The sequence below is a fragment of the Rissa tridactyla genome, chromosome 1, assembly GCF_028500815.1.
Source record: "Rissa tridactyla isolate bRisTri1 chromosome 1, bRisTri1.patW.cur.20221130, whole genome shotgun sequence".
Lineage (NCBI taxonomy): Eukaryota > Metazoa > Chordata > Aves > Charadriiformes > Laridae > Rissa > Rissa tridactyla.
Window position 1 is genome coordinate 218,830,810 of NC_071466.1, and position 24,394 is coordinate 218,855,203.

Sequence of the window (24,394 nt, forward strand, 5' to 3'; positions counted from 1 at the left end):
TTATGGTTATCCCCCAGCATTAGTCACTGCGACGAGTGGTGGAGTAAAGGAGGAAGCAGAGAGAAGGCAGGGAAGAGAGAAGCAGTGTTACGGAGCGCAGCAAGAGTACAGTCACCACCACAGGCCCGCCGGCGTCCCGATGGTCCTTATAGAATAGACTCATAGACTGGGTTGGGTTGAAGGGACCTCCAAAGGCCATCTCGTCCCACCCCCTGCAGCGAGCAGGGACATCTTCAACGTACGAGATCAGGTTGCTCAGAGCCTCACCCAGCCTGGCCTTGGATGTCCCCAGGGATGGGGGCACCCACGCCCTCTCTGGGCAACCTGGGCCAGTGTCTCACCACCCTCAGTGTAAAGAACTTCTTCCTGGTGTCTGCCTGTTTGACCTGCCCTGCTCTGGGGCATTGTCCATCATCCTGTCACTACACACCCTTGCAAACAGCCCCCCCAGCTTTCCTGGAGCCCCTTTAGGGACTGGAAGGGGCTGGAAGGTCTCCCGGCGCCTTCTCTTCTCCAGGCTGAACCCCCCCAGCTCTCTCAGCCTGTCCCCACAGCAGAGGGGCTCCAGCCCTCAGATCATCTTCATGGCCCTCCCTGGAGCTCAACAGCATCCCGTTGATCCGTAGTTCTCAAGTGACGGTGGTGGGGGTCCCAGTTGTGGTCTGGCACTGGTTTATAGTCCCTCTGGGCTCGTGGTTGGATCCATCAGCGTGCAGGTCGTCTTGGCCTGGCCAACCATTGTTCGACGCGGTTGCTGGGTGAGATTTTCCTGCCCCTGTTGCTTGGGCAGCGCTGGATTTGGCCCAGTCAGCATGCCCCAGTGAATTCGGGGTACCCTTGGTCGGCCCGTACACCACGCAGCGGCAGCAGGCGAACTTCCCGACATCCTGTCGGGCTGCCCGAAAGCCTGCACTGGCTTCCCGTCGGCCCGTAGGCAGCAAACCGCGACAGGAAACCTTGCAAACCTCCCATCGGGCTTGCAGAAAATGAGGCAAGCTTTGAGACGACGATTTTTTAGGTTCCGGTCTCCGACACCACCCCGTGGCTCAAAGGTCGCTGTTGTGTCTTCAGGGTCCAGGGTGGTGACAGAGGGAGAGGACAGCAGAGCAGGAAAAGAGCATTTGGTTACACAATTTTTACAACTGCGTGCTTCGGGTGCTGCGCTGCACGGATTGATTTGACACCCCCTGGTGATGAGGTGGCTACAAACCGCGGATTCGTTACAACACGTTGAGTCAATTGTATTAAGCATGGAACAAGGCACGGTAAAAACAACAATGCTGCTACGCCACACGATACGTAAACCAGGATACGCTTGATCCATGGGGTACCTGGAAGCCAGGAGAAGGGATCAAATTCCCACCCTTTCCAGGTTTGTATGGGGACATGGGCCAGTTTTCTTATTCCAGAGGTTATTTGTTTAACAGCTTGGCCATTATCATCAATTTTTAAACAGCGATTCGAATCATTCAGTTGACCACAAACACCTCCTCCTCTGGCGGGCAGCCGAGAGCTGCGGCGTGTGGCAAACCTGCGGTTCGCGTTTGCGTGGCCTGGTCTGCCAGCGGCTCCGGGCACGAGCAGCTCCATTAGTAGTAATTTCTAGAACAGCTTGGAGTGGAATGACACGGTTTAGGTTATAAATAGGTCCTCGAGCACCACCAGCCCACCCATTGGGGTTCCAGGTGGCTGGCCCGTAACGTTTGATGATTCGCTGGGCGGGGGGCACCCATCTTTCCCCCACTTTTGGCTGCTCCCGGTGGTCAGACCCGTATTAATGGATCGTTTACTCCGTGTGAGATCATCGTACGGCTTAACGCCCGAGTGACCACCACCATCTTCAGGGAGTGAGAAAAACAAGGGGCGAATTACCCCAACGTCACACACTCCAGTCCCGTTTGCCGGTAACGCGTTAAGTGCGCGATGTCCACGAATCCAGCAGCGGCCTTTGAGAGCTTTGGTGCCACTTTCAAACAAACGAACGGGTGCGTGTGTGGGGAAATGAGTTGAGTTGCCCATCCCTAAGAGGGTTGAGGACTGTCAAATTTATCCGTGGCCCGTATGAATCGAGGAAAAAGGCATGGCCCACAACACGACGTGACCGGGCACCTGCGTTGTTCCTCCATTTACATGTTACCTTTAGTTTTGTAGTAAATGGCCACTCTCCGTGAGTCTTGTTTCTGGTCATATTGGTCAGGGACCAGAAGGCAGAAGATGACTTCTCATGCCCTGCTTCACTCACCCAAGGCCTTGGGACACCTGTAGCTACACTGTCGGCTGTGGGGCCGTGGGCTTGTTGTGCCGACACCACGTCAGGACTATTGGGAGGCTTATGGTTTGCACAGGTGAAGGTCCAGCTGCATACACCGATCCCCATGGCAGTACCGCCCGGTTGGGTGCAGTTTGGGCAATATTGACCTTGGGCTGGGCATCGTACTGGCCAAGGAGATGCCGTACTTCCATCTTCCCAGTGGGCAGCATTTCCAACTTCACTGTCATTGCTCATTAGCCATCTGGGGGAGAGGGGGACGGAGGTCCACGGCCAGCTTTCCAGGCCAAACGGTCCTCCCCACGCCCAGCACTCGGTAAGATTAAACACACCGGCTCTGGATGGCCCTGAGGTCAGGAGGACGGGGCCAGGCTCTTCTCAGTGGTGCCCGGGGACAGGACAAGGGGTAACGGGCACAAACGTGACCATGGGAAGTTCCACCACAACACGAGGAGGAACTTCTTTGCTGTGAGGGTGGCAGAGCCCTGGCACAGGCTGCCCAGAGAGGTGGGGGAGTCTCCGTCTCTGGAGACATCCCAAACCCCCTGGACGCGTTCCTGTGCCACCTGCTCTGGGTGACCCTGCTCTGGCGGGGGGTGGGAGGAGATTGTCTCCAGAGGGCCCTTCCAACTCCTGCCAGTCTGTGGTTTTGTTACACCTCCCACCAGCCCAGGTTGCTCCAAGCCCCGTCCAACCTGCCCTTGAACCCCTCCAGGGATGGGGCAGCCACAGCTTCTCTGGGCACCCTGGCCCAGGGGCTCACCCCCCTCACAGCAAAGGATTTCTTCCCAATATTTCATCCCAATCTCCCCTCTTCCAGTGTAAAACCCTTCCCCCTCGTCCCGTGGCTCCCCTCCCTGAGCCAGAGTCCCTCCCCAGCTTTCCTGGAGCCCCTTTAGGGACTGGAAGGGGCTGGAAGGTCTCCCCGGCGCCTTCTCTTCTCCAGGCTGAACCCCCCCAGCTCTCTCAGCCTGTCCCCACAGCAGAGGGGCTCCAGCCCTCCCAGCATCTCCGGGGCCTCCTCTGGCCCCGCTCCAACAGCTCCGTGTCTCTCCTGTGCTGAGGCCCCAGCGCTGGAGGCAGCACTGCAGGGGGGTCTCCCCGAGCGGAGCAGAGGGGCAGAATCCCCCCCTCGCCCCCCTGCCCACGCTGCTGGGGATGCAGCCCAGGCTGCGGGGGGGTTCTGGGCTGCCAGTGCACGGTGCCGGCTCACGGCCGGCTTTTCCCCCCAAAGGAGGGCCGAGGGAAGGGTGGTCCCAGGCTGCGGGGGCGGTCAGGGGACTTTGTGGCCAAGGGCACAGACAGGCCCAGGTCCCCCATCCCCTCTTTGCCCCAGCTCTGCCCTCAGGCCCTGGGTCCCCATGGATGCTCCCAGAGTGGGGTTGGGTGGGAGCCCCTCGGCCAGTGCAGCAACCCACCACTGCGGGGAGGGACAGGACTGGGCAGGATGGAACGGGATGGGAATGGGGATGGGGATGGGATGGGGATGAGGTGGGATGGGGATGGGATGGGATGGGATGGGATGGGATGGGATGGCATGACCAGCCAAGAAGTGTTGGCCAGGTGTGGTGGGATGGCAGCAGGGCTGGAGCACGGAGGGGGCTGGTACCCGTGTGGGCAGCGCATCCTCCATCCCTGGCACACACCACCCCGGCTGTGGGGCCGTGGGGCTGTGGAGCCGTGGGGCTGTGGGGCCAGAGCTCAGCCCTGCTTCCCCTCCACGGCCTCGCCAGGGTCTCCTCCAGGAGAGAAGGACTCGGGCTGGGGCCAGGTCAGTCGTGGGGGCCGGTGCTCCCCGACCCCTGGGGTGTCCGTGGTGTGCGGCGGCGCCGCGGCGGGACGGGAGGAGCAGGAGAGCGGCTCTGGCTGAAAGGATCGGTGTTTTGGCTGGGGTCGTCTCCACCGCCCCCCACCCCCCACCCCCCCCCTTAGTCCAACACGTCCACGATGAGGGGAACCAGGTAGTTTGAGTGACGGATCCCGAACGTCACCCCCTGCTGCCGGCCCTGCTGGGGAGGAGAGACGCGGCGGTGAGGGGGGGTCTGGCGGCACTACCAGCGCCCGGACCCCTCCCCGTCCCGCCGGGACCCCCGGGGCCTCCCCACCTGCTCGGGGCTGTAGGTGCCGGGTCCGGGCTTGCGGGTGTTGTCGCCGGGGAGGGGGTTGCGCGCCAGCATGCTGTACTGCGGCGCGCGCCGCTTGTAGACGTCGGCGTCCACCACGCGGTACCCGCAGGGCCCCGGCGTCTGCGGGCACAGGCTGCTGTGACGGGACCCCGGCCCCCGGCCCCTTGCTACCCCGGACCCCCCAGACCCTCCAGCCCCAAGAACTCCCAAACGCCCAAGGAGCCCAACCCACTGCCCCGCCATGTCCCTGTCCCCCCGCCCCCCAGCAGTCTAGACCCCCAGCTCCCTGGCCACCACGACCCTCTGCCCCCCAGCATCCTGGCCCCCCTATACCCAACCACCCGGCCCCCCGGTCCCCCCAGAACCCAGCCCCCCTGCCCCCCAGCACCCCAGACTGAGCTCCCTGGACCCCCAACCCCCCATCTCCCGGCCCCTAGGCCCCTTGCTACCCCATCCCCCCAGAACCCCCAAGCCCCCCAACTCCCTGCCCCCCCCAGGACCCTAGCCCCCCCAGCTCCCTTGGCCGCTCTCACCTCCTGCCCCCCAGCATCCTGGTCCCCCTACACCCCGGACCCTCAGACCCCAGCACCCCTGTCCCCTCCACCCCCAGTTCCCCAGCCCCTCGCCCCCTCCAGGCCTCAGCACCCCTGTCCCTCCAGCCCCCCAGCATCCCAGAACCCCCTGCCCCCCAAGCCCCCTGCTCCCCTACTCCCCCTGGCACCCCAGACCCCCAGCACCCTGGCCCCCCAACCCCCGGACCCCCAGCCCCCAGCCCCACCACCTTGCAGAGGTCCTGGTAGAAGGCGCCGACGTTGCTGCGTCCCGGCATGGAGAAGTTGGGGGCCGAGCTCTTGTTCACCACGCGGGGGTCCCAGCATGGGGGGCAGCTGGTAGGCGGCGGGGCCTGGGGAGACGCGGCTCAGCGGGCACGGCCGGGGGCGGGGGGCTACACCCGGGGGTGATGGGGGGGCCCAGCTCAGGGATGATGGGGGGCTCAGTCTGGAGATGAGGGGAATGCAGTCTGGGGATGACAGGGGGGCTCAGCCCAGGGGTGATGGGGGGGGCCCATCCCGGGGGTGATGGCGGGGCTCAGCCCAGGGGCGATGGGGGGCTCAACCTGGGGGTGATGGGCGAACCCAGCCTGGAGATGGAGGGGGAACCCAGCCCGGGGGTGATGGGGGGGCTCAGCCCAGAGGTGATGGGGGGGTTTCAGCCCAGGGGTGAATGCGGGGCTCGGTCCGGAGATGAGGGGGGAACCCATCCCAGGGGTGATGGGGGGGCTCAGTCCATGGGTGATGGGGGGGCTCAGTCCAGGGATGATGGGGGGGGCCCATCCCGGGGGTGACGATGGGGGGGCCCATCCCGGGGGTGATGTGGGGCTCAGCCTGGGGGTGTCGATGGGGGGGCAGCCCAGGGGTGGTGGTGGGGGGGGCTCAGCCAATGGGTGTTGGGGGGGGCCCATCGCGGGGGGTGACGATGGGGGGCCCGTCGCGGCCCCCGTCTCTCCTACCCGGTGTCTGCTGGCCGGCGCCGTGCCGGGTGCGGGAGCGCAGGGAGCAGGCGGGGGCGCGGGGGAAGGTCAGCGGGGCGGCCCGCTCCGGGGAGTACCGGCCTGGGGGGGGGAACGGGGGGGTGGGCACGGCCGGGGGGGTCCCCAGCCCGTTCCGGGGAGTGACGGGGGGGAGGGCACGGCGGGGCGGGGGGGGGGGTCCCCGTCCCGTCCCCCGGGAGTGCCCCCCTCCTCACCTGGGCCGGGCGTGCGGGGCGGCGGCGGGTCGCGGGGGCGGCCGTGCAGGGAGAAGGCGGGGGTCCCGGCCGGGCCGCGGGCCGTGGTGCCGGGGGGCAGCAGGTAGGCGGGCCCGGGGGAGCGCTCCTGCTGCCGCCCCCCGGCGCGCACCCCGAAGCTGTAGGCGGGGGCTCGGCTGCGGGAGGGGTCGTGCAGGCGGTAACCTGGGGGGGGGGACGGGGACAGAGCGTGGGTGGGCTGCGGGACCCCCGGCACCGCAGCCCCCCCGCCCCGGACCCGCAGCCCTCCCGGACCCCGCCGGCCCCGCACCCCAACCCCGGCCCCGCAGCCCCGCCCGGCCCCCCCGTCCCGACTCACCCACGTTGGTGGGGAGCCCGTACTTGGGCCCGGGGCTGCTGTAGAGGGCGGCGATGGGCCCGCGGGGGCGGTGGGGCCTCCAGCTGCCCACCCAGGCCTCGGCCGCCATGGCAGGCGCTGCCAGACCCTCAGCCGGAGCCAGCCCTGGGTCCCGGACCGGGGGTCCCGTCTGCGGCTGGGGCGGCAGCGGGCAGTGGAGTCACAATGGATGGGGGTTCCGGGGTTCCGCGCCCCCCCCAGCCCAGCGCAGCGGGGACGGGCTCCAGGGGATCCCCAGCACCCCGCGCCTGCGCCTTGCGGGGGCACAGCGTGCGAGGGGCGAACCCCAACGGCCCCCGCTGTGGACCACGACACCCAGGGGGGAACCCCACACCCCATGGATGCAGCCCCCAGCACCCCATGGATGGAGCCCCCGATACCCCATGGATACAGCCCCCATTACCCCATGGATAAAGCCACTGGCACCTCATGGATGCAGCCCCCAATACCCCATAAATAAAGCCCCCAGCACCCCATGGATGGAGCCCCCAGTACACCATGGATACAGCCCCCATCACCCCAATGATACAGCCCCCAATACCCCATGGGTGCAACCCCTGGCACCCCATAGATACAGCCCCTGACCCCATGGATGCAGCCCCCAGCACCCCATGGATGCAGCCCCCAATGCCCCATAGGTGCAGCCCCCAATACCCCATGGGTACAGCCCCCGGTACCCCATAGATACAGTCCCTGGGACCCCCGGGACACACCCCCAGCCCCGGGCGGTGGTCCTGGGGGGCTGAGCCCCCTTACCCTGCCCGTACCGAGCTCTGGCCAGGCTCTCCTCCCCCAGTTACTATGGCACCTGCACAACAAACTGCTGGGCAGCCCGGGACGGGGACGGGGACGGGGACAGGGACAGGGGGACAGGGGCAGGACACAGGCAGCTGTGGCCATGGGCCTGCCCCACTGCAGGAGTCATCCATAGGAGAGACTGCTCCCAGGGCATGGGGGTCCCATGGGGTCTCTGGAATTGAGGGCGGGTTGCTGGGGGCCATGGGGGTCTCATGGGGGCCATAGGGGTCCGAGGGGGGCCGCAGGGGTTCTGCAAGTGCCATGGGGGAGCCCACATGGGATCCCCCTGGCACCATGGGGATCCTCTGGGGTCCGTGGGGGTCCCACATGGGTCACAGGCCATGGCGGGGGGGTCACAGGGGTCCCACATGGGCCATGGTATCCCTCTGGGACCACAGGAGCCCCACTGGGGTGAGGGGGGTCTCCCAGAGGCCGTGGGGGTCCTGTGGCTGCTCCACCAGCCCCACTGATCCTCTGCCAGAGGCTTTCCCTGCCCTGGGCTGCCCGTCCCCATCCCTGTCCCCGTCCCGGTCCCTGTCCCTGCACCCCGTGGTGGCTGGTGGCCGGGTGACCCCGGCACGCCGTGCATGCCAGGCCCCGGTTGGGTCCCCCTCCCCAGCCCCACAGTGCAGTGGGGTGGTGTGGGGTCCGGATCCCCAGGAATGCGGGATGAAGGACGCGGAGATCAGGCTGGGCTCGGGGATATTTACTGTGGCCAGTGGCCGGCTGCACCGTGGCAGGCAGGGAGCAGGCAGGGAGCAGGCAGGGAGCAGGCAGGGCTGCCCGCGTCCCTAGGCGCTGGCCTTGCAGACGAAGGGTTTTCTGTGGGCGCAGGCGTCGCTGTTCCACGTCAGGAAATCTGGAAGGGAAAGCGGCCGTCACCCCCCCGGGGACCCCCTGGGAGCGCAGCCCGGCACAGGCGGCGTGTGCGTACGTGTGTCTGCGGGGGGTGGCTACGTGTGCACGTGGGGGGGGGTGTGTGTGTGTGAGACGTACTGTGTCCCATCTCCGCAGAAATTAAATGACCGGACGCCACCTCTGCTCTGTGTGCGTGTCCTGGCGCCTGCACACGCGGCAAACGACCCCGCTTTGGGCCAACGTGGGTGTTTGCGCCCGCACAGCATGTGTGTGCCTGTGCACGTGCGCCGCACGTGTGTGTGTGCACGTGTCCGTGTGTGCACACACCCGGGTGCCCCCCACCATCGAGGGCTGCCCCAGCCGTGAGCTGGCAGGAGCTGTGGGGGCTCAGCCTGTACCATGGGTGGCCGGGGACCCTGATGGCTCAGGGACACTGGTGGCCAGGCATGCTGGTGGACGGGGACAATAGTGGCCAGGGAAGCCAGTGGCCAGGGATGCTGGTGGATGGGGACGCTGGTGGCCAGGGGACCCTGAAGGCCAGGGACGCTTGTGGCTGGGGACACCGGTGGCCAGGGGAACATGATAGCCAGGGATGCTGGTGGCCGGGGATGCTGGTGGCCAGGTCCCTGGTGCCATGGTGGCCCGTGCTCACCGGCGGTGTCCTGCAGCGCGGCGCAGACTCTCCTCCTGGGGCCGGGCTGCTGGTGCCAGGAGCCATAGTCCACCTCCGAGCCGTCCGACCACTGCCAGCGGTGGCTCTGGGGGGGAGGGTGACTCTGTGACCCCTGGCTGGTGCCACTGGGGGCTGCCAGGAGTGGGTCTCGGGGGTCCCAGGGGTCCCGGCTCTGCCCCAGGGCCACACTCACCCTCAGGGGACGGTGGAGGCCGATCCAGACGCCGCTGTCCCCGTCCCCGTCCCCGTCCTGGCTGCCCTGGCCGGGGCGGGAGGAGGCGAGCATGGCGGCGATGGCCTGGTGCTCTTCTGCACCGTGCACCGAGGCCAGGTGGGTGCCCGCGCCGAAGCGCTGGCAAAAGGCCTGTGTCGGGGACGGGACGGTGACGCCGGACCCCAGCCCCTGGTCCCCGACCCCAACCCTTGGTCCCCAATCCCAAGCTCCAGCCTCAGACCCCAACACTTGGTCCCCAACCTCTGGTCCCCAGCCCCGATTCCTGACCCCAGACCTCAATCTTTGATCCTTGGCTCCAACTGCTGGTCCCCAATCCTAGTCCCCGGTCCCCAATCCCAATCCCTAGTCCCCGACCCCAAACCTTGGTCCCCAACCCCAATCCTTGGTGTCCAATTCCAGTCCCTGGTCCCTGAACCCAATCTTTGGTCTTCTGCTCCAGACCCTGGTCCCCAGCCATAATCCCTGGCCCCAGACCTCAATCCTTTGTCCCCAAGCCCCAACCCCTGGTCCCCAACTCCAATCCCTGGTCCCCAACGCTTGGTCCCCAACCCCAATTCCTGTCCCCAGCCCCCAGTCTCTGGTCCTTGGCTCCAACCCCTGGTCCCCAAGCCCAATCCGTGGTCCCTGACCCCAACCCTTGGTCCCCAACCCCAACCCTTGGTCCCCAACTCCAGTCCCTGGTCGTGAACCCAACCTTTGGTCTTCTGCTCCAGCCCTTGGTCCCCAGCCCTAATCCCTGGCCCCAGACCTCAATCCTTGGTCCCCAAGCCCCAACCCCTGGTCCCCAACGCTTGGTCCCCAACCCCAATTCCTGTCCCCAGCCCCCAGTCTCTGGTCCTTGGCTCCAACCCCTGGTCCCCAAGCCCAATCCGTGGTCCCTGACCCCAACCCTTGGTCCCCAACTCTAGTCCCTGGTCGTGAACCCAACCTTTGGTCTTCTGCTCCAGCCCTTCGTCCCCAGCCCTAATCCCTGGCCACAGACCCCGATCCCTGGTCCCCAACTCCAATCCCTCATCCCAACCCTTGGTCCCCAACCCCGGCTCTTGGTCCCTGTCCCCAGCCCCTGGTCCCTGACCCTTAGCTCCACTGCGGACAAGGATGGCGGGACCGGTGCTGTGGGCAGGCGGGAGCATGCGCTGCCCAGCACAGCCAGACGCTGTGCCTTGGCGCAGGGTGGCCGTGGTGCCACTGTGGTGACAGCCAGACCCACACGGGGCCGGGACACTGCTGGGAGTGGAGCATCCCCCATTCCGGGTGGCACCGGCCCCCCCCTCCATGCGCAGCCCCGGCAAAGCCCAGCTCCCTGTGAGCGCCATGGGGCACTGCGCGGAGGATGGGGTGCCCCATGGCGGGGGGGGGCCACCCCCAAACCCACCTCCCTCCATCCCCTCACCTCCGCCCTTCTCCAGCTCAGCTCCCGGGGGAAGAAGCCATAGCACCCCTCCTCGAAGGGCACCCAGCCCCAGGCACAGGCAGCCGCCTCCTGCCCTGTGGGGATGACAAGGCAGGGGGGGGTCAGGCAGTGTGGGGCACCCTGGTGTGTGTCCCCCCCCAAACCCCAGCACTCACCGCGCAGCCGGGGGACGAGCAGCAGGCAGCCCAGCAGGCCGAGCATCAGCGTCCTTGTCGGTTCCATCTGTCCCTTCCCTGGGGAGGGACGGTGGTATGATGGGGGTCGTCCTGAGCCCCCCCCACCTTATGGGTGCCCGAGCCCCCTGCCCGGCCCTCTTGCTGCCGGGGTCTGCTCCAGGGGCTCAGGGTGCAGGGTACAGGGTGCGGGGCGCAGGGGCACAGGCTTGCAGGGTTGCAGGATTTCAGGGCACAGGGTTGCAGGGGTGCAGGATTCAGGGCACAGGGGTGCAGGGGTACGGGGTGCAGGATGCAGGGGCGCAGGATGCAAGGCACAGGGTGCAGGATGCAGGGCACAGGGGTGCAGGGGGCAGGGCACAGAGTGCAGGGCGCGGGGTGCAGGGGTGCAGGATGCAGGGCACAGGGGTGCAGGGGTGCAGGGGTACAGGGTGCAGGGGTGCAGAATGCAGGGGCGCAGGATGCAAGGCACAGGGTGCAGGATGCAAGATACAGGGTTGCAGGGGTGTGCAGGGCACTGGGTGCGGGGTGTGGGTTACAGGGTGCAGGGTGCAGGGCACAGGATGCAGAGCGCAGGGTGCAGGACACGGGTGCGTGATGGGGGATATAGGGTGCAGGGCACAGGGTAGCAGGATGCAGGGCACAGAGGTGCAGGGGTGCAGGATGCAGGGCACAGGGGCGCAGGGTGCAGGGGTGCATGATGGAGGATACAGGGTGCAGGGCACAGGGGTGCAGGGCACAGGGTGCAGGATGCAGGGTGCGGGGTGTGGGTTACAGGGTGCAGGGGTGCAGGGCACAGGGGCACAGGGTGCAGGATACAGGATGCAGGGCACAGGGGTGCAGGGTGCAGTGTGCAGGGCACAGGGTGCAGGACGCGGGGTGCAGGGGTACAGGGGTACGGGGTGCAGGGGTGCAGGGGTGCAGGATGCAGGGGTGCAGGGCACAGGGGCACAGGGTGCAGGATACAGGATGCAGGGCACAGGGGTGCAGGGTGCAGTGTGCAGGGCACAGGGTGCAGGACGCGGGGTGCAGGGGTACAGGGGTACGGGGTGCAGGGGTGCAGGGGTGCAGGATGCAGGGGTGCAGGATGCAGGGGCACAGGATGCAAGGCACAGGGTGCAGGATGCAGGATACAGGGTTGCAGGGGTCTGCAGGGCACAGGGTGCAGGGTGCGGGGTGTGGGTTACAGGGTGCAGGGGTGCAGGGCACAGGATGCAGGGCGCAGGGTGCAGAACACAGGGGTGCGTGATGGGGGATATAGGGTGCAGGGCACAGGGTTGCAGGATTCAGGGCACAGAGGTGCAGGGGTGCAGGATGCAGGGCACAGGGGTGCAGGGGGCAGGGCACAGGGTGCAGGGCGCGGGGTGCAGGGGTGCAGGATGCAGGGCACAGGGGTGCAGGGGTGCAGGGGTACGGGGTGCAGGGGTGCAGGATGCAGGGGCGCAGGATGCAAGGCACAGGGTGCAGGATGCAAGATACAGGGTTGCAGGGGTGTGCAGGGCACTGGGTGCGGGGTGTGGGTTACGGGGTGCAGGGGTGCAGGGCACAGGGGCACAGGGTGCAGGATACATGATGCAGGGCACAGGGGTGCAGGGTGCAGGGCACGGGGTGCAGGGGTGCAGGGTGCAGGGCGTAAGGTGCAGGCATGCAGGGCGCGGGGTGCGTGCAGGGCTCCCAGGCTGCCGTGGGTCCAGGCTGGCCCAGGGGACACCCTGCAGCTTGGGCACCCCTGCAGGAACTCACCTGCGTCCCCTGGGTGCTGGCACGGCAGCGGGCGCTGGCTGGGACCGCGGGGAGCTGGGCACCGCTCGGGGGGTTTTATCCCCGGGCAGGCGGGGGGGTGAGGGGGTGGCGAGGTGCCCCGTGAGCCACCCCAGATGTCATCCCTGCCCCAAAGCAAACAGGACCGACGCAGCCGGGCCCCACCGACGCAGGTGGCGGCTCAGCCACGCGTGGCCCCGCTGCTGCCTTTGATGGGGCTTCGCTGCCATCGTCACCCCGCGGCGGGGCGGCCGCGCTCGGCTGCCAGCGCCAGATGAAAAGGGCTCCCCCCGTCCCCCCGCGTCCCGCTTGCGCTCGGGAGCAGCAGGAGCAGCGTGTCCCCTGCGGCCCTGACGCCACCGCTGCCACGTGTCCCCTCGCCCCGTGCTGGCACCCGGGCGCTGGCGGTGCCTCGGCCTCCAGCGCACCCAGGGAAGGTGCCGGTGTTGTGTTATACCCCGACTCTGGGTGCCCGGCACTGGGAGAAGCACCAGAGCTTGGGGTGCCAGGGCTGCTTGGGGGGCAACAGGGCCTGTCGGGCTCCCTCGCCCCATGTAGAGCTGGGACGGAGGGCAGGGGATGCCCAGCCCCATCCCAGATGGAGGGCAGGGGATGCCCAGCTCCGTGCCAGGACAGAGGGGAGGGGATGCCCGGCTCCATGCCAGGATGGAGGGCAGGGGGTGCCCAGCTCCGTGCCAGGACAGAGGGGAGGGGATGCCCGGCTCCATGCCAGGATGGAGGGCAGGGGATGCCCAGCCCCATCCCAGACAGAGGGCAGGGGATGCCCAGCCCCATCCCAGATGGAGGGCAGGGGATGCCCGGCTCCATGCCAGGATGGAGGGCAGGGGATGCCCAGCCCCATCCCAGATGGAGGGCAGGGGATGCCCGGCTCCATGCCAGGACGGAGGGCAGGGGATGCCCAGCCCCATGCCAGGACAGAGAGCAGGGGATGCCCGGCTCCATGCCAGACGGAGGGCAGCGTTGCTCTGCAGACGGGGGGTGGTGGCAGAGGGTCCCCCCAGCCCAGCCGCAGCCCCGGCCCCTGGCCTTGGCAATGGTGCTTGTGGCTCCTGCGGCTCCCTGGCACCGCATCCCCTGTGCCCGTGTCCCCGCAGCTGTTCATGCCCTGAGATCAAACGCCTCCGCCCGGCACCAAACTGGCCGTGGGCCCTGTGCCAAGCACGGGAAGCACCCGAGCAGCTGGGCTGAGCGGGGCTCCAGCACTGGCCCGGGGGGTTCAGCACCCAGCTCTGGGGCTCATCGCCCATCCGTGGGGTTTGGCACCCAGCCGTGGGGTTCATCACCCAGCCATGGGGCTCAGCACACAGCTTTGGGGTTCAGCACCCAGCTGTGGGGTTTGGCACTCAGCTGTGGGGCTCAGCACCCAGCTATGGTGTCCATCACTGGCCATGGGGCTTGGCAACTTGTCTGTGGGGCTCTGCACCCAGATGTGGGGCTCAGCACCCAGATGTGGGGTTTATCACCCAGCTTTGGGGCTCAGCACCCAGCTCTGGGATTTGTTACCCAGCTTTGGGGTTTGGCACTGGCTGTGGAGCTTGTCACCAGGTCATGGTGCTTGGCATCTGTCTGTGGAGCTCAGCACCCAGCTATGGTGTCCGTCACTGGGCCATGGGGCTTGGCAACTTGTCTGTGGGACTCAGCACCCAGATGTGGGGTTTGTCACCCAGCTTTGGGGCTCAGAACCCAGCCGTGGGGCTTGGCACCCAGCTGTGGGGCTCAGCACCCAGCCATGAGGTCCATCACCCAGCTTTGGGGCTCAGCACCCAGATGTGAGGTCCAGCAGCCAGCCTTGGGGCTCAGCACCCAGCCATGGAGCTTGGCACCCAGCTATGGTGTTCATCACCGGGCCATGGGGCTCAACGCCCAGCCCTTGGCAGCGCTGCAGCAGCCCGGGGCGACGCGGTCGCAATGGCGAGGTGCTGACGGGGAAGGATCTCCCGTTATCGGGGCCTGTGGTGCCCTTGATAAGGGCCCGGAAAGAGCCGGCGATAACGAGGGGCCCTTCCAGGAAAGCAGAAGCCGGTAACGGCCGCGCCAGCAGCCGCTGACCTGCCCCGGCACCGCCTCGGCACCACGCGCAGGGGACACCGGGGAGGACACGGAGGTCGCAGGGGGACAGGAATGGGGTCTGACAGGGGCGATGGGGGGAGATGCAGGGATGGGGAGGGGGGAGACAGGGATGAGGAGGGGGAGACAGGGATGGGGATGGGAGAGACAGGGATGGGGAAGGGGGGACGGGGATGGGGATGCCGAGACAGGGATGAGGAGGGGGATCCAGGGATGAGGAGGGGAGAGACAGGGATGGGGAGGGGGCAGCCCAGGCCGCAGGGGGGTGAGCAGCCCCTTCGGGTCTGGGTGGTGTCAAGACCCCACAGCCGCAGGGTGACAAACCAGCCTCAGCTCTGGCCTTGTGACAGCAGGAGCAGGGGGAGCACGGCCGGGGCCGGGGGGGAGATGACGGAGGCGATATACGCCCCGGGACGGGGGGAGGACCCTGGGTTTGGTGGTGATGGGGGTCTTTGCCCCCCGGCCACCCCCTGCCTGTGCTCTGTGTGCGGGCGCTGGACCGGGACGGGGTGGCTGCGATGGCCATGGGGGTGTCCGGCTGCTGCAGAACGGCCCCCAGCTGCCAGGACACGAGAGGAGGGGGAGCAGCCGGCGGAGCGGGCTGTGCTGGCTGCCACCGGGCACCTACACAGCATGTGTGGGCTCCTACGCAGCGTATACGGGCTCCTACACAACATACACAGGCTCCTCCACAACATACAGGGACTCCTACGCAGCATATATGGGGTCCTCCTACACAATACGTATAGGTTCCTACAGGGCATATATGGGCTCCTACACAACACATATGGGCACGTACACAGCATATATGGGCTCCTACGCAATGCATAGGGGCTCCTGTGCGACACATATGGACTCCTACACAGCGTATACGGGCTCCTACGCAATACATATGGGCACCTAGACAACACATATGGCTCCTACACAGCATACGTGGGCTCCTACACAACATGTATAGACTCCTACAGAGCATATATGTGCTTCTACACAACACATATGGCTCCTACACAACACACACGGGCTCCCACACGACATACTGTTCCACATCTTCACCAATGACACAGACAGTGGGATCGAGGACACCCTCAGCACGTTTGCCACTGACACCAAGCCGAGTGGTGCTGTCGATGTGCCAGAGGGACGGGATGGCATCCAGAGGGACCTGGATGAGCGGGAGAGGTCAGCCCGAGCACAGAATCACAGAATCCCAGACTGGCAGGAGTTGGAAGGGCCCTCTGGAGACCATCTCCTCCCACCCCCTGCCAGAGCAGGGTCACCCAGAGCAGGTGGCACAGGAACGCGTCCAGGGGGTTTGGGATGTCTCCAGAGACGGAGACTCCCCCACCTCTCTGGGCAGCCTGTGCCAGGGCTCTGCCACCCTCACAGCAAAGAAGTTCCTCCTTGTGTTGAGGTGGAACTTCCCATGGTCACGTTTGTGCCCGTTACCCCTTGTCCTGTCCCCGGGCACCACTGACAAGAGCCTGGCCCCGTCCTCCTGACACCCCCCCTTTCAGTATTTATCAGCGTTGATAAGGTCCCCCCTCAGCCGTCTTTTGTCCAGCCTGAAGAGACCCAAATCCCTCAGCCTTTCTCCATCAGAGAGGGGGTCCAGTCCCCTCAGCATCTTGGTAGCCCTTTGCTGTCCCCTCTCCATCAGTTCCCCATCCTTCTGGAACCGGGGAGCCCAGAACTGGACCCAGTGCTCCAAACTGTGCAAACCTTATGAAGTTCAACAAGGCCAAGTGCAAGGTCCCACACTTGGGTGGGGACAACCCCCGTTGTCAGCACAGGCTGGGGCATGAGGCGATTGAGAGCAGCCCTGCGGAAAAGGCCTTGGGGGTGTTGGTGGAAGAGAAGCTCAACACGAGCCGGCACCATGCACTGGCAGCCCAGAACCCCCCCGCAGCCTGGGCTCATCCCCAGCAGCGTGGGCAGGGGGGCGAGGGGGGGATTCTGCCCCTCTGCTCCGCTCGGGGAGACCCCCCTGCAGTGCTGCCTCCAGCGCTGGGGCCTCAGCACAGGAGAGACACGGAGCTGTTGGAGCGGGGCCAGAGGAGGCCCCGGAGATGCTGGGAGGGCTGGAGCCCCTCTGCTGTGGGGACAGGCTGAGAGAGCTGGGGGGGTTCAGCCTGGAGAAGAGAAGGCGCCGGGGAGACCTTCCAGTCCCTCAAGGGGCTCCAGGAAAGCTGGGGGGGCTGTTTGCAAGGGTGTGCAGTGACAGGATGATGGACAATGGTTTAAACCAGAGCAGGGCAGGTTTAGATGAGACACCAGGAAGAAGTTCTTTACACTGAGGGTGGTGAGACACTGGCCCAGGTTGCCCAGAGAGGGCGTGGGTGCCCCATCCCTGGGGACATCCAAGGCCAGGCTGGGTGTGGCTCTGAGCAATTTGGTCTAGTTGAAGATGTCCCTGCTCGCTGCAGGGGGTGGGACAAGATGGCCTTTGGAGGTCCCTTCAACCCAACACAGTCTATGAGTCTATGCATGGGCTCCTACACACAAGCCATGGGCTCCTACATGACACCCATGGGCTCCTACACAGCACCCATGGGCTCCTACACACAAGCCACAGGCTCTTACAGGACACCCATGGGCTCCTACACAGCACCCCGGGCTCCCGCGCGGTGTGGGCTGGGTGCTGCAGGGGGGGTGGCATGGCTGAGGCGGGTGCTCGTGTCTCCATCACAACGATGACAGGGTGGACGGGCAGCGATGGCCTTCATTTCCCTCCTGTCACCACGGAACACGCATCCCCGTGGGGCGGGGGGGCCCTGGCACGGCTCCCTCTGCCTTTCCATCGGGACACTGAACACGGAATTTCCTCCATGGCCATTGCCCTGCGTCCAGCCCCTGCAGAAGGACCAGCCGGGTGCCACCAGTTCGTCCCTGTAGTGTCCCCAGCTGTGGGCATCACCATGGGAAGATGCTGTTGGTGTTTTGGGTGCACGGGGATGTCCCAAACTGCTCCTCGGGGTCCCACAGCCTGGCACCCATCCCTCACGGCGTCACTGCCCTCAGACCGTCACTACCCTCATGGGGAGGGTTTGTGTCACCTCACGCTGTCACCACGCGCTGCTGCTGCTGACAGACCCCCGCGAAGGCAAGAGGAGGGACATGTCACCCAGCAGCAGGTCCCTCCTCTGGCCAAACGACCCTGGGGAAGGTCCCTGCTGGGGGTCATGGCCACGGTTGTGCTGCAGCATCACAGGCAAACGGGGGGGACCTTGTGGGTGTCACAGCAGCACTGGCCTTGGCGTGGGGACAGGTGCCCTCCGCGGGCAGAGGGAGACCCCAGGGACGCCGTGGTCTCACTATGGGTGACACCAAGGACACTGTGGTCTCTGCTGGTGGCCCCAGGGACACCATGGTTTCACCATTGGTGACCCCAGGGACGCCATGGTCTCAGTGCTGGTGACACCAAGGACACTGGTCTCTGCTGTTGACACCAGAGATGCTGTGGTCTCTGCTGGTGACCTCAGGGACACTGTGGTCTCACCGTTGGTGACACCAGGGATGCCGTGGTCTCACTTTTGGTGACACCAGGGACACTGTGGTCTCTGATGGTGGTCCCAGGGACACCGTGGTCTCAACGTTGGTGAGCCCAGGGACGCTGTTGTCTCACTTTTGGTGACACCAAGGACACTGGTCTCACTGTTGGTGCCCCCAGAGATGCTGTGGTTTCACTGTTGGTGACACCAAGGACACTGGTCTCACTGTTGGTGCCCCCAGGGACAATGTGGTCTCTGCTGGTGGCCCCAGGGACCCTGTGGTCTCCCCGTTGGTGGCCCCAGCAGGAGCTGCAATAACGGACGGGGTTCCAGGAAAGCAGAAGGGGCCGGGCTGTTCCTCCCCCGCCGCAGCCATAAAAGCTGTGGGTGCCCAGCCCGGGGGTCCTGCCAGCGCCGCCCTCGCCGGGTCCACAGAGGGACCCCGCAGACACGGGTCACCCACCCTGGGACGTGCCAGCCACCAGCCAGCCCCGGTCCCGACAGCCATCTGGTGAGTGTCCCGTGGCCAACAGCCCCGGCAGGGTCCTGGGTGGGAGGGACGGGATGCCACCCAGAAGGACCAGGACAGGCTGGAGAAGTGGGTCCCTGTGACCCACAGGGAAAAGCCGGCCATGAGCCGGCACCGTGCGCTGGCAGCCCAGAACCCCCCCGCAGCCTGGGCTCATCCCCAGCAGCGTGGGCAGGGGGGCGAGGGGGGGACTCTGCCCCTCTGCTCCGCTCGGGGAGACCCCCCTGCAGTGCTGCCTCCAGCGCTGGGGCCTCAGCACAGGAGAGACACGGAGCTGTTGGAGCGGGGCCAGAGGAGGCCCCGGAGATGCTGGGAGGGCTGGAGCCCCTCTGCTGTGGGGACAGGCTGAGGGAGCTGGGGGGGTTCAGCCCGGAGAAGGGAGGCTCCGGGCAGCCCGAGCTCCGGGTGCCTCTCCCTGTGCTCCCCCCCGGCTCAGCCCATCTCCCCCCACTCTCTCCACAGCAGAAGCCATGGGTGCTGGGTCCCCGCTGCCGCCCTGCCCACTCGGCTGCCTGGTCCTCCTCACCCTCCTGGGAGGTGATTCCCTGCTTCCCGGTCCCCGATCCCTCCTCCTTGGTCCCCGATCCCTCCTCTGTGACCCTCAATCTCTGATCCCCCTCCTTGATTCCCTGATCCCTGCTCCACGATCCCCGATCCTTGCTCCTTGATCCCTCCTCCATGGTCCCTAATCCCTGATCCATATTCCCTGATCCTCGACCCCCAATCCCTCTTCTGTGATCCCTGGTCCCCAATCTCCGATCCCTGCTCCTCGATCCCCAATCCCTGCTCCCTGCTCCCCAATCCCTGCTCCCCGATCCTTCCTCCCTGCCCCCTGATCCCTCATTCTCAGTCCCCAATCCCTGATCCATGATCCCCAATCCCCGATCCCTCCTCCCTGATCCCTCCTCCTTGATCCCCAGTTCCTGATCCTCGATCCCTCTTCCTTGGTCCCCAGTCCCTGCTCCCGATTCCTGCTTCCAGATCCCTCCTCCCTGATTCCCGCTTCCTGATCCCTAATCAATCCCTATTCAATACTCCTTGGCCCCCAGTCCCCGCTCCCTGCTCCCCCCCGCTGGCCCCCCCCACCCAGCCCTCCCTGTGGGACCCCCCCCTCACAGCGGGGGGGTGCCGGGGCCGGGGGGCCATGGCCGGTGCCCCCCTGCCGTGGGACAGCGGCGGCTCTGCCGTGTTGGCAGGTGGGATGGCGGCCCCCCCCCGCCCCTGACGGAGACGGGGGGCAGACGGCCGACTGCCCCAAGAACTGGATCCAGTACCGGGGGTCCTGCTACGGCTACTTCAACACCAGGATGACCTGGGCCGAGGCTGAGGTGGGGGCTGGCGCCGCTGGGGGGGATGCAGGGGCGTCCCCGGGGGAGGACAGAGCAGGACCCCCACCCCCAGGGGCTGCAGCTCGGGGAGGGCTCCGCTCGCCCCCCCGGCGGGGTTGGGGGGGCTCTGATGGTCTCCCCCCGCCGCCGCCCCCGGGTTTTCTGCACGGGGGTGCCCAGTGCCCACGGGCGGCTGCGGGCGCCGGGTGCTGAGCCGGTCCCCCCTGGCCCCCCCACAGGAGGAATGCAACCGGTACGGCCCCATGGGGCACCTGGCCTCCATCCACAGCGAGGGGGCCTCCATGGTCCTGGCCCGCTACGTGGACAAGGAGATGAAGGGGGTCAACACCTGGATCGGGCTGCAGGACGAGGAGCATGTGAGTCAGCCCTGGCCCCCCCACGGGCACACGCTGACCCCCACCCCAGGCACACACTGAGCCCCGTCCTGGGCACCCCCTGAGCCCCGTCCCCCCACCCTGGGCACCCCCTGACCGCTGTCACCCCACCCCAGGCACCCACTGACTCCCCATCTCAGGCAACCAATGACCCCCCGCCCCGGGCACCCGCTGCCCCCCGTCCTGGGCACCCACTGAGCCCTGGCCACCCATCCCACGTACCCATGGACCACTCTGCCCCCACCCGGGCACCCACTGAGCCCTGGGCCCCCGTCATGGACACCCACTGACCCCCACCCAGGCACCTGCTGAGCCCTGGGCACCCACCCCGGGCACCCACTGTCCCCCCATCCCAGGCACCCACTGACCCCCCCACCTCAGGTACCCATTGAGCCTCAGCCACCCACCCCGGGCACCCACTGGCCCTGCCCTGGGCACCTGCTCACCCCCACCCCTGCCCTGGTCACCCACTGACCCCCTGCCCCCCCTCCTGGGCACCCGCTGCCCCCCGCCCCCTGCGCTGGGCACCCTCTTCCCTCCATCCTGGGCACCCGCTGCCCCCCTGCCCCCTGTCCCCCACCCTGGGCACCCGCTGACCCCCATCCTGGGCACCCGCTGACCCCCGTGACCCCCGACCCCCCCAGACCAGGCGATGGAAGTGGTCGGACGATTCCACCTACAACTACGAGAGCTGGGCGCCGGGGCAGCCCAACAACCTGTGGGACAGGGAGGACTGCGTGGTGCTGGACGCCTACTCGGGTCAGACGGGGCCTGGGGGAGCGCGGGGGGGCCGGCCGGGACCCCCGGCTGCTGCGGGAGCCTTGAGGAGGCGGGTGGTAAAGGGGGGTGGTGGAGGGGGGGGCGACGGAGGGGACGGTGGTGGAGGCAAAAGGGGTGATGGAGCAGACGGGGGTGATGGGGATGAAAAGGGTGATGGGTGATGATGGGGGTGATGGAGACAAAGGGGTGATGGAGGGGGGGTGACGGAGGGGAGGGGATTTTGGGAGGTGGGGGTGACGGAGGTGGAGGATGATAGAGACGAAAGGGTGATGGGGGGGCGATGGAGACAAAAGGGGTGATGGAGGGGGGTGACGGAGGTAAAAGGGGTGATGGAGCAGAGGGGGGTGATGGAGACAAATGGGGTGATGGGGGGGTGATGGAGGGGAGGGGGGTTATGGGAGGGGGTGATGGAGGTGGAGGATGATGGAGATAAAAGGGTGATGGAGGTGGGTGATGTTTTGGAGGTGGGGGGTGATGGAGACAAAAGGGGTGATGGGGGGGTGATGGAGGTAAAAGGGGTGATGGGGGGGTTGATGGAGGTGCAAGGGAGTGTGACGGGGGGGTGACAGGGCTGGGGGTGACTTCCTGCCCCCCCCCAGGTTTCAAGCTCTGGCACGACTACCCCTGCGACGACAAGTTCCCCTTTCTGTGCCGGCACCAGCTCTGAAGGGCTTGGACCCCCCCGCACCGGGGCCTGGAGGAGCCCCCACAGCCCCCTCCCTGCCCGTCATCCCGCTGGGGCCCCCGCACCCCCCGAGAGCAATAAACCTTGGCTTGAGCACCCAGCACCCACCTGCGCCCGCTGTCCTGCCCCCGCACGCGTGGGGACACCTGCTGGGGACACCTGCCATGGGGACACCTCCTGCCCTGGGGACACCTCCTGCCATGGGGACACCTCCTGCCCTGGGGACACCTTCTGACATGGGGACACCTCCTGCCATGGGGACACCTCCTGCCCTGGGGACACATCCTGCCATGGGGACACCTCCTGCCCTGGGGACACCTTCTGACATGGGGACACCTCCTGCCATGGGGACACCTCCTGCCCTGGGGACACCTTCTGACATGGGGACACCTGCCATGGGGACACATCCTGCCCTGGGGACACCTTCTGACATGGGGACACCTCCTGCCATGGGGACACATCCTGCCATGGGGACACCTCCTGACATGGGGACACCTTCTGACATGGGGACACATCCTGCCATGGGGACACCTCCTGCCCTGGGGACACCTTCTGACATGGGGACACCTGCCATGGGGACACATCCTGCCCTGGGGACACCTTCTGACATGGGGACACCTCCTGCCATGGGGACACATCCTGACATGGGGACACCTCCTGACATGGGGACACATCCTGCCATGGGGACACCTCCTGCCATGGGGACACCTCCTACCCTGGGGACATGTCCTGCCTCGGGAATACCTCTTGCCCTGGGGACATGTCCTGCTGGGGACACCTTCTGCCACGGGGACACATCCTGCCACAGGGACACCTCCTGACATGGGGACACCTCCTGACATGGGGACAATGTCCTGCCATGGGGACAATTCCCGCTGGGGACACCTCCTGCCTTGGGAAACCTGCTGGGGAACCCTCCTGCCATGGGGGGGATGGGGGGCAACGGGGTCCCTGCTGTGAGTTTGCACCCCCCTGCGAGCCCCCCCGGGGCACGCACCCTTGGGCACCCCACAGTGCCCCCCCCTGCTCCCCACACAGCTCCTGCCCCCCCGGGGCACCCCCAGAGCCGGGGGGCTGCGATCCCCCCCTGCTTTGCCCCATGGGGAGCTGAGGGGACACTGACGGGTCCCCGCCCCGCGGGGGGCACCCCGGGGGGATCCTGCCCTCGGACACGGCGGAGGAAGAAGCAGGGCCATGGGTGCTGTGGGGTGCTTTATTGTGGGGTGTCCCCCCCCGCGGCCAGGGGCTGCCCGTGGTGACGAGGGGGCTGTTGGGGTCCGGGGACAGTGGGGCAGAGGGGTTTGGGAGGGTCCGGGCTGTGTGGGTGCGGGGGGGCAGAGGGGTTTGGCGGGTCCGGGCTGTGTGGGGGCAGGGGGGCACAGGGATTTGGGGGGTCCGGGCTGTGTGGGTGCGGGGGGGCAGAGGGGTTTGGGGGGGTCCGGGCTGTGTGGGTGCAATGGGGCAGAGGGATTTGGGGGGGGTTCCGGGCTGTGTGGGTGCGGGGGGGCAGAGGGGTCTGGGGGGTCCGGGCTGTGTGGATGCAGGGGGGCAGAGGGGTTTGGGGGGGTCCGGGCTGTGTGGGTGCGGGGGGGCAGAGGGGTTTGGGGGGGTCCGGGCTGTGTGGGTGCGCGGGGGGCAGAGGGGTTTGGGGGGGTCCGGGCTGTGTGGGGGCAGAGGGGCAGGGGCGCGGGGTGTGGGGCAGGGCCGTGGGTCGGGCTGTGGGGCGCGGCGGGGGGGTGCAGCCCCCCCTCAGGCGGGGTGTTTGCAGAGGAAGGGTTTCCTCTCGCCGCAGGAATCCTCCTCCCAGAGCAGGAACCCTGCGGGGGGAGCACAGCGGGCGCTGGGGGGGGAAGGGGCGCCGGGGGGCACTCCCCGCCTCCCCCCGGGGTGGGGGGGGGTGGGTCGGTGCCGGGGCCCGGGCCCCCCCTCACCCGCCGAGTCCTCCAGCGCGGCGCAGCGGCGCCCCTTGGGGCCGTCGTCCCCCTCCCAGGCGGAATAACGCAGCTCCGAGCCGTCGGCCCAGCGCCAGGACGGGCGCTGTGGGGCGGGGGGGCAGCGTCAGGGGGGGCGGGGGGGGGGGGGGCTGGGGACTTTGGAGGGGGGCATGGGGATGAGGGGAGTGGGGAGGGCTGGGGGGATTGGGGGGGTGAGGGATGTAGGGGAGCTGGGGAATTGGGGGGGGGGGCTATTGGGGGCAGGGGGGCTGGGGGGCCTGGGAAATTGGGGAGGTCGGGGGGGTGGGGGGCGTAGGGGGGATATGGGGCTGGGGGCGGTGGAGGGGGTGGCGGGGCTGGGGACTTGGGGGGGGCATTGGGATGAGGGGAGTGGGGAGGGCTGGGGGATTGGGGGGGTGGGGGGGGTAGGGGAGCTGGGGAATTGTGGGGCGGCTGGGGGGTGCAGGGGGGCTGGGGGGACTGGGCCTGGGGGGGTGAGGGGGTGGGGGGGACTGTGAGGGGCTGGGGGGACTTGGGGGGGTGGAGGGGATGGGGAGGTTGGGGGGCTGGAGGCATCTTGGGGGGACTGGGAGGGCTGGGGGGGATTGGGGGGTGGGGGGGTGAGAGGGGTGGGGAGGGCTGGGGGGATGGGGGGTAGGGGGGCTGGGAAGGTTGGGGTGTTGGGGGGTGCTGGGGGGGCCGGCCGGGGGGGGACAC

The 24,394-nt window shown here is 67.3% G+C and overlaps 4 protein-coding genes across 4 annotated transcripts in view; 1 reads left to right on the forward strand and 3 right to left on the reverse strand.

The window, feature by feature from the left end:
• LMF2 (lipase maturation factor 2) overlaps positions 1–24,394 on the reverse strand; it is a 106,887-nt gene that overhangs the window by 32,397 nt on the left and 50,096 nt on the right. The window lies entirely within an intron of this gene.
• ODF3B (outer dense fiber of sperm tails 3B) lies at positions 4,198–6,608 on the reverse strand. The gene is given in 7 exon segments (XM_054200317.1): positions 4,198–4,278; positions 4,375–4,515; positions 5,177–5,263; positions 5,265–5,299; positions 5,906–6,007; positions 6,142–6,345; positions 6,500–6,608. Coding segments are annotated over 7 exon segments (759 nt in total).
• Positions 8,128–10,738, reverse strand: LOC128909101 (struthiocalcin-2-like). Its single transcript, XM_054200324.1, has 5 exons — positions 10,660–10,738; positions 10,496–10,590; positions 9,061–9,231; positions 8,847–8,952; positions 8,128–8,195 (listed from the first exon to the last, which is right to left on the reverse strand). The coding sequence occupies exons 1-5, from the start codon at positions 10,736–10,738 to the stop codon at positions 8,128–8,130; spliced, it is 519 nt and encodes a 172-aa protein (XP_054056299.1).
• On the forward strand, positions 14,321–21,808 carry LOC128910428 (brevican core protein-like). Its single transcript, XM_054203646.1, has 7 exons — positions 14,321–14,493; positions 18,399–18,537; positions 19,018–19,092; positions 19,752–19,883; positions 20,123–20,260; positions 20,923–21,037; positions 21,658–21,808. The coding sequence occupies exons 1-7, from the start codon at positions 14,321–14,323 to the stop codon at positions 21,723–21,725; spliced, it is 840 nt and encodes a 279-aa protein (XP_054059621.1). The 3' UTR covers positions 21,726–21,808.

Excerpts from the sequence above, each read along its gene's own strand:
- LOC128909101 (XM_054200324.1), bottom strand. The coding sequence starts at position 10,738 with ATGGAACCGACAAGGACGCTGATGCTCGGCCTGCTGGGCTGCCTGCTG. Across the intron at positions 8,953-9,060 it reads GCCTCCACCGTCCCCTGAGG|AGCCACCGCTGGCAGTGGTC; the intron begins GTGAGTGTGGCC and ends CCTCCCCCCCAG. Across the intron at positions 8,196-8,846 it reads CGCGCTGCAGGACACCGCCG|ATTTCCTGACGTGGAACAGC; the intron begins GTGAGCACGGGC and ends TTTCCCTTCCAG.
- LOC128910428 (XM_054203646.1), top strand. The coding sequence starts at position 14,321 with ATGGGGCTCAACGCCCAGCCCTTGGCAGCGCTGCAGCAGCCCGGGGCG. Across the intron at positions 19,884-20,122 it reads TGACCTGGGCCGAGGCTGAG|GAGGAATGCAACCGGTACGG; the intron begins GTGGGGGCTGGC and ends GCCCCCCCACAG. Across the intron at positions 21,038-21,657 it reads GGTGCTGGACGCCTACTCGG|GTTTCAAGCTCTGGCACGAC; the intron begins GTCAGACGGGGC and ends GCCCCCCCCCAG.